Genomic DNA, 17,172 nt, shown 5'->3' with positions numbered 1-17,172 from the left:
TGGGGACAAAATAGTTGGTGCTCAGCACTCACCAGCCACCCACCGATCAGCTGTTCGGTGGCGGAGCAAGGGTGGGGCCTCGGGGGAAGGAGCGGAGCCTCAGGGTGAAGCACTCACAGGAAAAGAAGAAAATCGGCGCTACTGAATCTTCACTGCTAGCGAGATCAAAGCTAGCACGGGTCTGCCTACCCGAACTGCAATCACATCTTCGACTGCAGTGTAGACACACTCTGAATTTATGCCTTTTCTTAAAATCCTTTCCCCTTCTCTCCCCATTTGGGCAGGCTTTTTCTGACTCCCCCTTGGAAGAGACTGGAGCTCCTGCAGGGAGATCAGCCTCAGAGTCAGGAAGAGAACTGGAATAGCTCGGGGCGCAGATCCGTTCTTGCAACTCACGAGGTAAGAGCTGATAAATAGCTCTGGAGCAATATTTAGACGCCACCCCCCAAGAAATGGATGGGGCGCTCCTCCAGCACCATCATCCAGAGACCTCGAAGTATTCTACAAACCTCACCCACCCCCAGGAGGTGGGTTTAGTGTCATGAGGTCAGATTGGACACTGACGTAAATGGGGCAGGTGAATGCTCAAGGTTACACAGAAAGTCGGTGGCAGAGATGGGCTTTTCATCCAGGGAATCCTGACCCAAGTCCCATGCTATAACCCATCAACGCTCTCCTCCCCAGGTTTGGAAAAGAACCCAGGTCTCTCCTGAGTCCCAGCTCCCTGCTGTAACCAGCAGGCACTCTGCCTCTCGCACAGCATGTCAGCACTGGCCAGTCAGTCACCAGCTGTCTGCGTCCATTCGCTTTGCATGAGCAGCAGCGAAGTGCCTCAAAGCTCAGCCCAAATACTGAGATTCCCAAGGAATGTGACAGAGGGAGGTGCAGGTCACCCTGGAGCCAGCCTCCAATCTGCCTGTAACAGGGCTGTTTATGAGCCAACGTGCACAAACGCCCCCTTGTCTCCCACCTCCCTGTGCAATTCATTTCTACAGAGCACACCGAGCCATAAAAAGGTGGTAAATATTCATAGTATGAAAAACACTCAGAGAGAGGATATGCTGAGCTTGAGAGAGACAATCGGACTTGCTTTATACGCTGCCCAGAGAGTCTTGATTAGCAGTTGTGTGAGCCCCACCCCCTCTCAGGGAAGAAATTAGGAGGATATGCTGGGAGGTCTAGTGGTTAGGGCAGAGGAACTGGGAGGCTGGAGTCCAGTTTCTATCCCCAGCTTGGGGAAAGAGTGTATTATTTGAGAGGCATTACAAATCAGGACTCCTGGGTTCTATCCCCAGCTCTGGAAAGGAGTGCGGTCTAGTGGTCAGGGCAGTCAGCCTGAGAGTTAGGACTCCTGAGTTCGATTCCCATCTCTGCTAGCAACCCACTTTCTCTCTGAGCTGCTCTGAAGCCCTCTGTACCTCAGTTTACCTGTCTGTAAAATGGGTATTCTAACCCCATACCTGCCTCACAAAGACAGTTTGAGCTGTAATCAGTGCCAGCAGAGGGCTCCGAGGTCATGGGATGAAAGATGCTCTTGGCAGCGAAGCACTATCCCACGGAGCACCATGACCCCAGAGACCTCAATCCTGCCTCCCCCTCCTTAGGCTGAGCATGCTCACTGCGAGCTTGCCCACATGTCTGCGTCTATCCTTCAGAGAGCTGCTCCCCTTCTGATTTCTCAGACCCACCCCACCCTGTGATAAAAACCTGCCAGAATTGCTCCCTCGCTCCAAGATGCACCCCCAAAGCTTCCCCTTCTCCGAGTTCAGGGTGAGCTCACCATGGCATCGGAGCGCTCGCTCGTGCTGGTCGGCAGCATCACAAGCATGGCTTGGAGCCATCTTGCCCTGGAAGCCAGGCCCTCCTAGAGCAAGCGAGTGTGAAGGGGGCACAGCGCAGCCTTGGCTCGTGGCCTCTCTTGACAGAGACGAAGCGTCTCGTGTGTGTGGCCCATGCCAGCGTGCTGCTACTCCCTTAAACGCCCTGCACAGCTGCTGCGTCTGTGCAGGTTCCTCTCTGCACAGACCTCGCTGCGCCACTATCAAAGGCGAATGCTAAAGACAGTGACTCCAGACAGAGCTGCTGGTGGTGCCCTACCCTTCGCACCATTTAAACGTCCGATTGCACTCATTCAGCCCCTGAAAAAAACAGCGCTCTTCCAGCCCGTGACAGCTTTGACAGCCAGACTCCTTAATTCCTTTTTCTTATTCCCTTAATCTGTCATCTTTATCAGGCTGGGGAAGTGCCAGGCAGCATGCAAGAGACCCGGCCCCGATCAATCTCCACATTACAGCTGACAGAATGGTGCTAATAACTTATTGATCTCATGTTTGCCAAGCCCCACTGGGGCTGAAAGGCTGCCATTGATTGGCTTGAGAGAAAGAGCCCCTCGGCTGAGAGCAGAGCGGAAAGCCTTCAAATTGTCTTCTTCCCGAGGCACTCGCTGGGAGACTGAGGGAGGGCAGAGGGAGGAAGAAAGAAGGGGAGAAAGGAGGACAGAAACGGAGAAAAGTGTGTGTGAGAGGAAGAAAGAAGGGACAAGATGAATAAGGCTTAAATAAGGGAAGAGAGGAAGGAAAGTGTGTTTGGGAGAGAGGAATAAAGAAAGGCAAGGGAGAGAAAGGGGGAATGGAAGGAGAGAGGAGGAAAGAGAACGGGAGAGGAAAGGAGACACGTAAATGGAGGGAAATGAAGTAAGGAACAAAGGACAATCTGGAGCTGACAACTTTTAACAGACAGATTGATTTAGGGTAACCAGATAGCACGTGTGAAAAATCGGGACAGGGAGTGGTAATAGGCGCCTACATAACACAATGCCCCAAATATCGGGACTGTCCCTATAAAATCGGGACATCTGCTCACCCTAGACAGACTCCCCTCTTTTTACTGACAGCAAAGGGTTAACTTAAAGCTCCCCCCCCCCCACATCCCCCCATTCCCAATCACGCTGCTCCGGAGTAAATTTATGTTTGAATGCTGCAAAAGAGCGCAGCAGAGACAAGTTCCCCTGGCAGTGGTCAATACCACGCTCCGGCGTTTGGGGAGAGGGCATCGGCGGGTGGGGGGGAGATTCATTGAGGAGCCAGCTCCCCACAGCCACACGCTCACAGCTGACACCTCCCCGCCGGTTCGATCCGTACCGCAGGCTAGAAGTTTGCTTCTGCCACAGAATGTTATTGATGACCCGAGTAATCACTGAAAGGCGTCGGACACTTTGGGGGTGGTGGTGTCTTTGCTCTGTTCCGCTGGGGGTGTCTCACCTGTGAACCAGGGAGCTCTTGCAGCCTGGGACTACCTGTACGGGCAAAGAGACACCCAGAAAATGTGGAATGCCCACAATAACGGCTACAACAAAAGCTCCTCTGAAACCACCACACATCGCTTCCCGCTGATTCCAGCTCAGCCCCAGGCCAGATGGTGGGGCTGAGTGCTGATGCACAAACTGACCTGAAGAGGGCATCAGTGAGAGGACCCTCTAGTTCCTGGAAAGGCAGCTGGTTCTCAGCATCGCCTGGAATGGTTTTTGCCAGTTTGGGGGATCTCACAACTGTTGTTAAGTCCACACCCTAGCAGGCTTCTTCAGCCAAGCTGACCTGAATGGCAGGGGCAGTTTTTTAAAAAACTCTTTCTTGGCCTCCCCAGGGTCAGCTCTTTAATGTCACTCCTCTCAAAAAAAACAACCACCCAGCCAGGCCTATCTCCAGAAAGGAGGACTTCCCCCCAGCTTCCACAAGCTGCTGAGCCATACTGTGACTGCAGGAAAGAAACCAAGGATGAGACAGGTAGCCCAACGCCTTCTGCAAGGGCAGCTAATCACAATGTAAGCTCGTCATTGACATACTGTGAAAAACAATTAATTAAAGAGCTACAAGCAAACCTACGCACTAGTGCAAGAGATACCATTACTTCCAGGCATGGTGTGATTGACTTCACGGCAGCCACTTCTGATAACATACATATGCCTGGGCATGCACATTTATATACGTATGTAGTTACACACAAACATACACATACTATATATGCACACACACACACACACGCACACGCACATATTCGCTCACCCCCACACAAATATACATATGACACGAGCACACACTTTTGGGAGGATAAAATCTCCAAGCTGAAATCTATCGACTCATGGTGAGGCTGGGAGCAGCAATTCATTTCCCACTCCCCGGCAGCAAGCGAGAGTGGACAAGTCAGGTGCCACATTACACTCCATATTGGATTTCTATATATAACATCAGTGAGATGTCACAGCTCCAATGATTTGTTTTTGGCTCTTTACTAGCTGCCTGTAAGACACCTGGGGAAAGAGTTCTGTTTTGGTATTTGGGTGATGGGAGGGTTAGTTTTGGAAGCGGGATAATCTCGCTCTTTCTGGATCTTTAAGAAGAGGATGAGAGTCCGTGTTGTTTATTTCAGTGGCTCTCAACCTTTCCAGACTATGGTACCCCTTTCAGGAGTCTGATTTGTCTTGCATACCCCCAAGTTTCTCCTCACTTAAAAACTACTTGCTTATAAAATCAGACATAAAAATACAAAAGCATCACAGCAAACTCTTACCAAAAAATTGTTTATCATTTTTACCTTATAATTATAAAATAAATCAATGGGAATATAAATATTATGCTTACATTTCAGTGTATATATCGTATGTAGAGCAGTATAAACAAGTCATTGTCTGTATGAAATTTTAGTTTGTACTGACTTCCCTAGTGCTTTTTATGTAGCTTATTGTAAAACTAGGCAAATATCTAGATGAGTTCATGTACCCCCTGGAAGATCTCTGCATATCCTCAGGGGTACGCGTACCCCCCTGGTTGAGAACCACTGGATTATTTCACTTCCCAAAATACAAGTCATGCTGGGAGTGAATTAGGTGGATTTCTTCCCTGTAAGGCTGCCTCCTCCCACAAAAGTAGGATTCATTGCCCTAGCTACATCCACTCCATCCTGCTAAATCCAGGCATAGAACAGGCCAGGGCTGCCTGAGCCTTCCTGTTTCTCCTCACTCAGCCGTTGCTACAGAGCAGTGCTTCTCAACCTATTTACCATTGTGGGCCACATATGTAGCTCCCTGTGCGTTGTGTGCGCCACATCCACACAATATATATACTACCGATATAGCCCTGAGGATGTCACATGGGCCGCAGCGGTGTGCTGATTGGGCTGCCAGCATCCTCTAGTCTACAGCCTCTTCTGGGCAGCCCCCCATGCTAAGAGCAAGGTGGGTTTATCATGAAAACGTTACCAATGTCCACAAGGGACTCAGAAGAGCAACCTCCCCAAAATCAGGCCCTGACCTCTGCTCTCTGCAGGGATTCACTGAGCCACCTAGAAAGGAGCACTAAACTTGCTGGGAACCTGCAGGCAGCCACAGAAAATGAAACAAACCCCTTTGTGTCGGCATACAAGGGACGTGGGCCTGCTCTAAGGCCTGCTGAAGTCAATAGGAAGACTCACCCCCCCTTTTTTTTAAACAGATGAAGATACTGAGATAGAAAAAGGTAAAGTGACTTGCCCAAGGTCAAATAGCAAATGAGTGGCAGAACCAGGTTTCAAACCCAAGGTTCCTGATTGCCAGTCCAATGCCCTGTGCCATGGCCCACGCTGCCACGAGTTCCAGTGCAGGGAAGCGAACGGCACTTCCACCACATGCTTGCATGTTGCTTCTTCACCTCCCAAGACCTGGGTTCAAATGCAAAACAGGACACAACCACCAGCAGAGGCTGGTCGTCTCCAGCTCCCAAAATGCTTCAGCAGAAACAGAACATGAGAGGAGCATAAAGAGGGGAGGAATCTGCAATTCCAGCCCCAGATCAGAAGCTGGAGACCAGGTGTTGACTAAGGTCAGTCTCCCATGCGTAGGTAAACAGCTGCCCTTCATGATAACACGTGTACACAAAGGGGGCTGGGCTTCCCACCCTCATCTGCCCATTTGGAGCTGATTTTCTGCTCAATTTAAGGCAGCAATTCAATAAAGGCTTTTTTTTTTTCTTTTCTTTCTTTTTTTTTTTTTTGAAAGTGAAAACATGCCTGTGTCCTGGCTCGTTATCCCAAGCTCAGAAAACAGCCCATTCATTGCAGATCTGTCTCTAATCATTAGCTACAACATCCATGGCCCAAGTTAACTCTTGCCTGGGTAGATGCAAAGCCCACTGAAGTCAAAGGGGATCATGCCGCTGAGAGTTCTGGATCAGGCCCGTGGAGAGCAATATAAGGGATTTAACTAACTACTCTCACACATACATTCTTGGATGAAAATCAATATAAGGGATCTAACACACACATATACACCCCTTCCTGGAAAACTCCAACAATTTTTAACACAAGTCTATTCAATGTTCACTTCTGATTAAGCTATATTTCATAGCATAGCCCAGAGCACCAGACTTGGAGAACTGTTTCCTGGCTTTGCAACCCAACCCCTGTCTGAACTTGAATAAGACACTTCCCCTCTCTGTGCCCCAGGTTTCCCATCAGTAAAATGGGTAATAACAATACCCCCTTCATAAAGTGCTATCTAAGAGCTAGGTATTGTCATCGTCATCTATGGACCAACGGTACCGCATAAGTGCTAAGTATTCTTCTTCTGTGAAATCTTTCAAGGAGAAATCACCACAAAAAATAAAATAAAACATTAATTGTGCAAAGGTTATAAAATGTACCTTACAAACTGGAGGAAAAACATAACATTCACAGACTGTGGCCAGAGACCAAGAGAGAATAAGCCCTATAGAAATTTGGGAGACTGCCTTTTGCCCCACTTGTCTAGACATTCTGCATCTGGTTTCAACTGAGTTATACAGGATTCACCGTGTGGGTAAATGGCCTGGGACACTGGGATGAGGATACAGTACTGTTCCTGTTAGGCCAGGACCTCCAATGTGAGTCTCTGCCCACACAGACCAGCCATCTACAAAGAGAGCCGGCGCTCTCTGTGGGCCTTCATGGTAGGGAGACAGCTGGCTTTCAAGACCCACAAAATCTGCAACCCAGAAGGGCCCTGGAATCATTGAGGAGAGGGGCCTCCAATCCATAGGATGATCCCAACTATAACATGGGGCTGTGTGGGTCTCCTGCTGCCTGGATGACCTGACTGGGGTCCTGCTAACCACGCTGTGTCTTAAAAGGACCATGGCATGGTACTCTGCATGGGGCTGCTTGGGAGGCAATAGCCAGCCATCAAGCCAGCTTCCTCCCGTCAGGTGGGGACAAAGAAGGTAGAGGGAGGACAGCCCCAACCCTCCTTCAGCACCCATTGGCCTGACCCTGCAAACCCATCTCATGCAAGTATTCCTGCTGCAGCCGCCAATGGGACTACTCGCCTGAATCACAGCCCCAGAATAAGGCACCATGTCGGGGAGCGACTAGGGAACAGGGGGACGGGACAGGAGGAAGAAAACAAGGGGCCCTGTCGGGGAGAGGAGAGATTGCCAGGTTGGAGATGGCACCTTTCGCTCCCCAAGAGGATGGGTGGCCCCCCCAAATCCTGAAGCCAGCCTGGAAGGGAGAAGCTCCACCACCTGTCTGTCAGCCACTGGATCTGCAAAGCCGTCACCCCCGCCCCGCCTCCCGCATGCCCTGGCAGGTTGCATGAGCCAAACTGGATAGAGGGGATTGGACTTGTTTACAGACACACAGCGAGCTGCTTAAAGGGGCTCTAAGTCTGTGTTTGATGTGCAAACCGTCAGCTTTGCTGCCGTGCCTTTGTCAGGCTCTGCTCATCCTTCTGCGTCTCCCTCTCTCTCAATTAAGATTAAAAGTGCTTTGTGCCATCATCCTCTCTCACGGCAAAGCCCTCTCTCGTGCCAGTGCCGCACCTCGCCGGCTGCCTCATCTTTATCTGATCCAGTTGGGAACGACTTCTATCTGCTCATTGGGCTCCCTGGCTGCCCTCCGCCCCCCTCCTTTCTCGCGCTACCTTTTCATATGTTGCTAAGCCTCTTTCCGAACCTCCGCAGCGCAGGCGGCCTCCGTGCATTTCCAAGGTGCACAGGCCCCAATATTTTTCCATTCGCCAGGTTACAGCCCGGCTGCAACCCCCCCGAATGCCGGCGTGAAGAGGGGACTGGAGGGTTTTCAGGGAACACAGCAAAATTCAAGGACGGGAGGCAGTGGGCTTTGGAAAGAGGGAAATTGTGGGGGAGGAAGGAATACACTGACCCCTGCTACGTACACGGGACTGGTACAGCCAGGCATCAACTGCTGGTATCTTCACAACAGTGCTTACCCTACACTGTACAGTTAACCCAGGTGATTGGCACCCGGGTTAGCCAAGCCTAGGTGGGAGCATCCCCAGTACAAAGCCTTATCCGCATCACTATATCCTTACTGTTCCTGCACTTGCTCGCCTGTGTCTGGGGAGATAGCCATAGTTCTTTGTGCTGAGGTGCTCAAGATTCTTTCCCAGTCAACTGCGGGAAAACTTGTCTGTCCCTTGTGAGGGGAGAAGGGGGCTTGTGGGAAGGCACTGGAGGACTCTGAGCAGTCGAGTAATTTAACCTTGAGTCCTCACTGCAAAGTGGGCAGGTTCCAACCCAAACTAAAGCGGAGCTCAGTTCTAACCTACCCTGCCTGCCAGGTAAGCTAAGCCAGGCTGAAAGCACTGGGCCAGAAGTTCTTCTGTATAGATGGCAGAGAGGGCTAAGGCTAAAACCTGGATAAAAGCCACCGCAACTCTGCAGCGTGGACCCACCCTAGATTTCACATGGCATCTGAACATTGTTTTGATCAGTGAAGAGCAGCACAATCAATCAGCGGAGATTTAAATGTCCCTGCTTATGCCGCGTTCACCGCTGCCAGAATCAACGATTCCTTTGCTCTAGTTCAGAAATCACCAATATCAGTGCTGAGCAGGTGTGTGCGGCACCCAACACGATGAACTTGGGTGCTGCGCAGGGTGGGCAGAAAGACAACTCTTACCATTTGAGAGCCTATTTCAAAGTCAAACTCATATAGGGCCTGATTCTGCCAGCCTCACGCTGCCCAGCCGACTAGTTCCAAGGGGACTGCTTGCTGAGTCAGGGGCTGTGCAATTCAGAGGAGAATGAGGGGAGCTGGCCCTGGATTATTATTATTTTCCTTAAATAAAAGGCCCCGGGCCATGACTGCTCTCTACCCTACTGTAAATCCAGAGTGACTCCACTGAGCTCAGTAAAGCTGCTCCATATGCACAACGGTTACCAAGAGCGGAACTGGGGCCACTGACTCTGTGATAGGGAACTTGGGAACCATTTCTGAAGAACCTGGGGTCAAGCTTCTGGTCTCAGTTACTCTGCCAGCCTGCGAGTTACTCTAGATTTACCTCATCACAACACAGAGCACAGTCTAGGGCCTGGAGTTTAAATTTGGGCTTCACAACAGCTACTTCCCTCCTCCTCGGAGCATTCACTAACCGCACATCTGGATTGCTGGCCTCAGCCTCTTTCTTCAAAGGGCCTCTGAATGGGAAGCCCTGTGTTCCAGCTGCTGACCAGGGGAACAGACACAGGTGCTGAAATGTCTGTTCTTCCTACTGCGGGGGCTGGGGGGCAGGCTGGGGGCTAATGGAGGCTTTAGCCATCTAACCCCAATTCGATGCGTGAGCATAACTCCCTGTACAGCTAACAGAACATAAACACATTGCAGGAAGGATATACCCATTGTGGGGCTTGGGGATTTTACCCAACACTTCATTCTGGGTCACTTCTCTCCATGTTAAACCTGGCCAGGAAAGGAGGAAAAAACGAAGACTAGCAAGAAAGGGGAGGGAGGCGGAGGAAACCTTGAGCTGGAGCTGGAATGCATTCCATGAACCAGTGAATGACCAGGAAGTGTGAATGTGGCAGCTCCTCCCTGGACCAGGGCACCAGGCTGGCTCCTGCAGAAATCCAAGCGTAGCACTGATAATAATCATCATAAATCTTTGGTGTTAGACAGCGGACCCAGCACACACAGGGTTGCTCCACGATTAAGAGATCTCCGTAATATCTGAAGGTCCCCAGTGGGGCCAGAGCAGCGAGATGCAGCTAACATGCATCAAACACACAAGAATATCTCAATCATTACCACTGCCAATGGTGGCTCCGAAACCGATCGATAGGGCAATTAGATTTTATCAGCACACGCCTTTCGGCCTCCTCTTCCGCTGTCTTTGCAAAAGCCTTGGTTAGATCTGCCTTTTCGGGGCCCTTTATATCTTGCTGAGAAACGACGGCTGGACCAGAGTATTGTTTTTTGCAGGTGGGCTTTGTTCTGCCTTGTTTTAGGTTTTCAAGGTTCAAGAAAAGGGGAAAGAATCAGACAGAGTTAAGCTAGGAGCGATTCGCAACCAAACCTCCCATTATCAGTAATATTATTTATTATTTGCACTACGTGTACCTAGGAGTCGTAGCCATAGAGCAGGTGCTGTACAAACCTCCTGTCTTCACTACACACACGGAACACTTGCATAGGGAAAACACAACCCCGGATGTAAAATCCCTGCAGTCAGACTGCATGTCTGCAACCCCTGCATGTCAGCAGGAGAGAAATTACAAGGACTAGCGGTGAGAGCAGGGCGAACTGGCAGTCAGGAGACCTCCACCACTGATTTGCCCTATAATCCTGGGCAAGTGACTTTGCCCCTCTATGCCACCTTTGTGTGGTGCTTTAGAGACCCTCATTTAAAAGGCACTAAATATGGTATTGCAGTTTCTGTGGCCAGAATCTACCCTAGGCAGGTTAACAATACCTCCTTTCTCCCACTCTTTCTCCGTCTTTTTGATGCACACTGAAAGCTCTTTGGGGTTGCGACTTCTCTTACGATGTGCATGTACAGCGCCTAGCACAACGGGGCCCTGATCTCTGTAGCTACTGTGATACAAACAACAAACAACAACAACAACAGTGAGCGCTCAGTATTATTTTCTCTCCTCATTATTAAGCAGATTTAGCACCAGCTAAGCCTCCAGGCTAACCCGGCACTAAGTTTAAAGCACTTCAGGTGGTAAATCAGTTGTGGCATTTCCCCCTTGTAAAAAAAAAAAAAAAAAAGTCAACAGTGGCAGGGGCCAGAGTTCTGAGTTTCCATTCCCTTTGGCCCTGCCTGGTCCACATCAGGGAATCTGCTAGCAGGATGGTGGTGTAGCACACACACTAATGAGAGACAGCTGTCAGGCTCTGCTCCCAGTTGGGCAGAGACCGTTCCTACAAGGAACCTGCCTCCAAACAGCAGGAAGATCAGGTTTAAACTGCCCCTGTGGAGCCGCACGGACCCTCCTGCCCCCACCCTCATACTCCCAGTTTCCCCCAGCACCTCCTCCCACACTTGTCAACTCCTGTTAGAATCCATCCTGTCCTCAAAGGCTCTGTCCCTTGCCCAGCAGCCTCTCACTGTCCCTCCTGTAGAAAACACAGGCCTATTTCAGCACCTCTCTCTCAGCTCACATGTTCTGTACAATCTGAGCCAGGCTGTGCCACTCGGACACTGCGCTGCACTAACACCAACCCAATCAATCGAGGCCCAGGCCTTTCCCCACCTCTGGGATTCTGGATGCCTCCGGGGGTGGGGTGGGGTGGGATTCTTTTTTGTTTGTTTCCCTTGTCATCATTCCATGTTGCTGAGAACAGAGCACACTTTGCTCCTCTCCACTGCTGCAGATCTCAGAGCATTTCATCAGCCTCAATTAGGTCTGGCAACCTCTCCACAAAGTAAACAGTATTAAGCCTGTTTTCACAAATGAGGTCAGCTGAGGCACCAAGTCACTTGGTCAAGGTCACACACACAAAGTCAGTGACAGAACGAGGAAAAAGAACCCAGGAAGTCCAAAATCCCAGGCTCTGACCACTAGACAGCACTGTCTCCATCACCTTAAGAAATGGTCACATAGGTACGTTTCAAGCCAGCCCCTTGGTTCTTGGCTGCAGCAGTGCAGGAGAATACAGCTCAGAGATAGGTCCGTCAGTGCAATTTGCAAAGGAAGGAGGGATTCCAGCCAAAAAGGTGAAGCCTACGAGCTGCCCTCCTAGAGGAGCAGTGCCGGGTTGCTGCTGGGGAGACAGGAGGGATGTCACACATTTTAAATGCTTGTGCCCACCAGCTGGGTAGAATTGCATAGACTCCCAGTCTGCAAAGCATGGACCCTACACCCAAAGTTCCCCAAAGCTCAGGACCCTGTTTCAACCCATTATCTAGAGATGGGCCAACCTGTTAAATTCAAATCAGGGTCTGAAATTCCCCCCAACATCCTGGGGACAGGGCATCCCTAGGGTTTTGCTGTCGCTAGGGTTTGGGTTTAAACCCCTCTCATTGGGTCTGACCAGGCTGAGAAGAAAGAGCTCCTTCTTGGGCAGGCGCTGGGCTGAAGGGAGCCAATGCCAGTTCTCTTCTTGTCAATGTCCAGTTTCACACATTAAAATTCCTCCTGGTAAACCTACAGGGAGGATATTTGCCTCTCTCATTAAAAACGTTGGTTTCCCCATTTCTGAACACACTGGGGCCTGACTCTGCAAACCTGTGCTCACAAAGCACCCAGCCATGCCTGTAGCAGTCAGCAGGCGTCTGGGCTGGGGAGGAGACGTTTGAAAAGTTTGCATTGGGCTCTCTCCACGGGGTGAGTTTGTTTCTCTTTCTTTGCTGCACTGGCACCTCACCCAGGCATTAGCACACCAAGGCCCCAATTCGGCCAAGCATTACAAGCACATGCTTACGTGCTTGGCTGAATTGGGACTGAAAGGCCTGAGGCAGCTCCCACCCGTGTCACCGGGAATCCTTCCATTAATTTTAATGGCAGCTGGAGCAAGCCATAATGAAGAAGGAGACCAGCTGCACCTGTTGGTATCACACGTTTGCTATTGTGCACGCACCCCCTCCCCCACCCGCCGCATCCTTCATTTTGTATTGCATCCCGCAGTGAAAACCAGATTCTGGATTAAGCCGCATAATCAATGCCAATGATTTACATGCACACACAAATGCACAGCTTTCAAGCAAAGACCCTAATAACATACACAGGCACATCTAAATTCTGGCTTTGGCAGGTTGGGGACCAGCAGAATAAAAACAGAAAGACAATAATCTGCCTTTTAGTGACAGGGCCCAAACAAACAGCCAAAAATTATAGGGTTAAAGACGACATTAACATCAACACCCTGCTCCCAAGTGTGGTTTAAAAAAAAAAAACAAGTTAAAAAGCACTGCTCAGAGAGCAAGAGTTCCTGAGAAATAAAGCTTCATTAGCTTGTTGGGACCATAACCTCCTCTAAACCAGCCCGAAAAGACTCCCTACTTGGTAGCTTTCAAAAATACACCAGTATGGGCCTGATTCTCCGCTACTTACCACTGGACTCAATGGAGTCACTCCTGATTTACACTGGAGCGAGTGGCCCCTTTTCTGTCTAATGTCCAGATTTCTGATCTCTGCTACACCAGCGTCAACCTAGAGCAACTCCGGTGAGTAAAGTGACTGAGGATCGACACCAGTGTAAGTGAAATCCGAAACCGGCCTTGGTTCTAGATGCGAATGGCGAGGGGCTAACGATCCACCCAAACCCCCAATGGTTCTCCCAGCTGCTAACCATCCTGCGGGAGAAATTCACCGACTGTGCAAGAAACAAGCGGAACTGACAGTGTCACCAGTGTCCAGTGCCCCACTTGTTGACTGAGGCACATTCAGCGCCGTGGCATCCCTTCCTGTCACTTCCCCCCGATGCTGACATCCCGAGGGGCGCAGTGCACGGCTCCACTGGAGCATCTCTGGTTCAGCACGACAAGCAAGGGGAAGCCAGGTGAACTTGCGTAAGGCCAGGCAGCAGTACAAAGCCACGCAACTATCCTTGCAAAGAGTTGGCAGAGACGGAGGCAGCATGGGGAGCCTCTGATTAATGCAATTACAAATCAAGCCGCGCTCTCCGCGCCAGGCCTTTCTGCATCACTGGCCACTAACCCCGGGGACATTTCACTTCTTTGCTGGAGCGCTGTCCTCTCCTGCATTTTAACACAGACCACTAGATCTGAGAATGAAGCGGAGCTGAAATCTCACACGACCGCATGACTTTAACCTTCCTAAAAAAAAAAAATCCTTCCATGTTCGTTTTTGTCCACGAATACTGAGAGACTAGCATGACTTGCTCTGAAATTTAATGAAGCCGGCTGGCCAAAGTGAGGGAGGGGAGGGGAGAGAAGAGGGAAGTCAGCAAACCCGAACCCAAGCCGCAGCTGGAACTTTCCTCCTCCCAGCAAATGAGGACAAAAGAACCAGGCGCCCTGGCTGCTTACCTGCTGCTCCTAAGCCGACGTCGATGCTGTTTCTCTTGAATTCACAGCGACTCTGGGTCTCTGGCATAACGAGTTGGCGGCTCTGATGCAGGTTGGAGATGATGGTGGAGAGGTCGTTATCACGGCTGCAACAGAGCAGAAAAACGCCAAGTTAAGGATATCCTATTTACCATCCCATAATTGATTTTCGTGTCTGAGAGAGAGTGTGCGTGCGTACGCACGGCTTTTTTGTTTGCCCCAGAGATTTCTGAATTATGAAGAAGATTTTTCCCTCCCTCCCCCACTTGAAGTTCCTAGGCAACCTCCTCCATTTTCGGGGAGGGGAAGCCCCTGTAGGGTAAAGCACTTTCCAAGCAGCAGGCTTGCTCCCGGCAAAGAGCTCTGCAGAGGCCAGCACCCCCGTCTCCCCTTTGCCAGAACACAAGGCCCAAGTACCTAGAAATGTGGCGGAGAAACAGGCATGACTATTCAAGAACTGACAAAAACCTGGAATTCAAATGATTGACAGATGGATGATAGTTAACAGACAGCTACTTGGCTAGCTTTTCAGTTCCTCCACTGTGTGTGAGAGAGACTCTTATTTTCTTGCATAATATTTTTATATGCAGAGAATTACCATAGATTCAGCGACAGTTGTGGCCCAGAGTGAAAGAATACAACCTTGTTTATAAGTCCTATTTTCAGCCCATCATTCTAGCTGATACCAAAATAACTACTCCTTCCTTCTTGGATCAGAACACAGAGTGAGCAATTAAATATTATTTTGCCTGTTATCCTTGCATCAAAGCTGCTTCAAAGTGGGCTCCCTTTAGCTCAAATATTTTTAAAATGTTCTCTTCCCCCTCCCCCCCATGGAATGCATGAGCAAGAGAGAAAGAGAGAGCAAGCACAAAGATGTTCACAGTAGCAACTACTAGAGTTAAGATGGCAAAATCACTGTAGTACAAAACCTCTCTTTTCATTCTTTACAGAGAGGTAGCAGATATGGATACACATAAATACAGACAATATACAACATATGAGAGAGAGAGAGAGAGAGAGAGAGAGAGTTCTATGTACATATGTATTTCTAGAAGCTAACACTGGAAATTCTCCATCTATTTTTGTTTAATGCTGTATGTTAAACCACCAACATGTCTAGCACGGAGTGCCTTGTCCTATGCTAAACACTGGAGCTATTCTCCTTCCTCTCGCCAGCCAGAGGACGATAAACCAGATCTCACGGGAAGAAGTTAAGACATTTGAAAAAAAAAAAAAAAGAAAGTCAGAGGGCCCCTTACAACCGTTACTCACACGACCAGCGCACCCGCTCTGTGTGTCTGCAACACACAGCACATGACCACCGACTCGCTGGCTTGCAGGAGACCGTCCTAACCTGTGACCACCAGGGCAACTCAGAGGGTGCATTATCTGCAGAATTACCTCGCAATCATCTCCCCTTAAATATCCCCCATCACCACCCCCCTGACCATCAGAGCGAGGAAAAACCACAGAGCTGCTCAAATGCTCCAAAGAGCCCGTCCCCAGTGGAGAAGCGGGGGCTAATCTGTCGTCTAGCTCTCTGCTAATCAGATAAGTTTATGACAGAAAGTCTTTAGACAGAGGTACTTTCAGCAGGCGTCTGGCTCCAGATTTTCACAGGATGCAGCAGACAAAAACAGACTTTGTTTCAGCAGCCATGGTCATCTGCCCCATTACTCCCCCCTCCCATCTCGGGGCCAAAATCTCAAAGCCTTTTAGCTTCCACTGCTTTATTTTCCTCCACTAAACCAGTGCAGATTCCCCCTTACGCAAGCAGAAGGCTAATTACTTAAGCAAGTCCTCAGGTGAGTGGGAAGCCCCTTTCCCCCTGTCCCAAGCAGTTTTGAGTCTTATCCTCTGTGAGCTGCCACCTTTAAGACGCATTATGCAAATATTTTGGTGTTTTAAGTCATTTATGAGATTAATTTGAAGTGATTATCGGTTCTTTATAATCGTGTAGATCAATAACTGGATGCCGGGTACAGAGGACAAATGCAGACAAATGCTGCCCTCAGCACAATGGGGAAGGGGGAGGAGGTGGGCTGGGGAGGAGCACAGAGGGAGAAAGGCAGAGAGTTGGAAGAGAGAAATGGGATAATAGCACCTTGCATCCTGAAGGAGTCCAGAGCACTGCAATGACGTGGCCATATCTACAAAACTATACCTAGGGATCACTTTATCCACCACTGAAATACAGCTGCCGCTGGGATAGAGCATGTCAACTGTTTTAACAGTGGACAGCAACACTGCATGACTCTCAAGCAGTGGTTTTCAACCTTTTTTCATTTGCAGACTCCTAAAAATTTCTGAATGGAGGAGCGGACCCCTTTGGAAATCTCAGATATAGCCTGCAGACCCCCAGGGATCTGCGGACTACTGGTTGAAAACCACTGGTCTATGGTAACAACGACCTTTTTCAGACCCCTTAAGCCAGTCTGCAGACCCACAGGGGTCTGTGGACCACAGGTTGTAAACCACTGCTCTAAAAGAAGAAAGCAAAGCAGAAAAATTATACTCAGTGTAAATTACAAGGGGAAATCTAGGAGGAATGAAATACTAACCCAGAACTAGCACTATCTTTCAAAATACACGAGGGGATATTTGATGACCTCAAATACTCAGGACCACAGATTCAAAAAATCTCAGCATCCAGGAAAAAAGAAAGGCACTATGGTAGGGCATCAAAGTACCAACGAAATCACCAGCAGCACTTCAAAGAACAGGTAGGTATGTGCTCCTGAGAGCGTTACCAATGCAAGTATAGTACTGAACAGACCCAACTCAGCCTGAGAAATCTGATGGGATCCTAGTAGAACATATAGCATGGCTGAAATTCCACAGCTGAAGATGAATTGATCCCTATGGGGAAAATAAGGCCAAAAAAATGTGGGAAGTTGATGTACCAGAGA

General features: G+C 49.5%; 1 protein-coding gene across 13 annotated transcripts in view; it reads right to left on the bottom strand.

Moving 5' to 3' along the window:
* The window catches only part of SAMD11 (sterile alpha motif domain containing 11), a 180,794-nt gene that overhangs the window by 57,512 nt on the left and 106,110 nt on the right, over positions 1-17,172 (bottom strand). For all 13 annotated transcript variants that reach the window (XM_037880960.2, XM_037880963.2, XM_043531523.1 and 10 more), the window contains one exon: positions 14,243-14,367. In XM_037880960.2, the coding sequence (XP_037736888.1) occupies positions 14,243-14,367 (125 nt within the window). The remainder of the gene's footprint in view (positions 1-14,242; positions 14,368-17,172) is intronic.

The sequence above is a fragment of the Chelonia mydas genome, chromosome 18 (assembly GCF_015237465.2).
Source record: "Chelonia mydas isolate rCheMyd1 chromosome 18, rCheMyd1.pri.v2, whole genome shotgun sequence".
NCBI classification, from domain to species: domain Eukaryota; kingdom Metazoa; phylum Chordata; order Testudines; family Cheloniidae; genus Chelonia; species Chelonia mydas.
The sequence above is the reverse complement of the archived record's forward strand: the minus strand, read 5'-3'. Positions and strand labels throughout refer to the sequence as shown.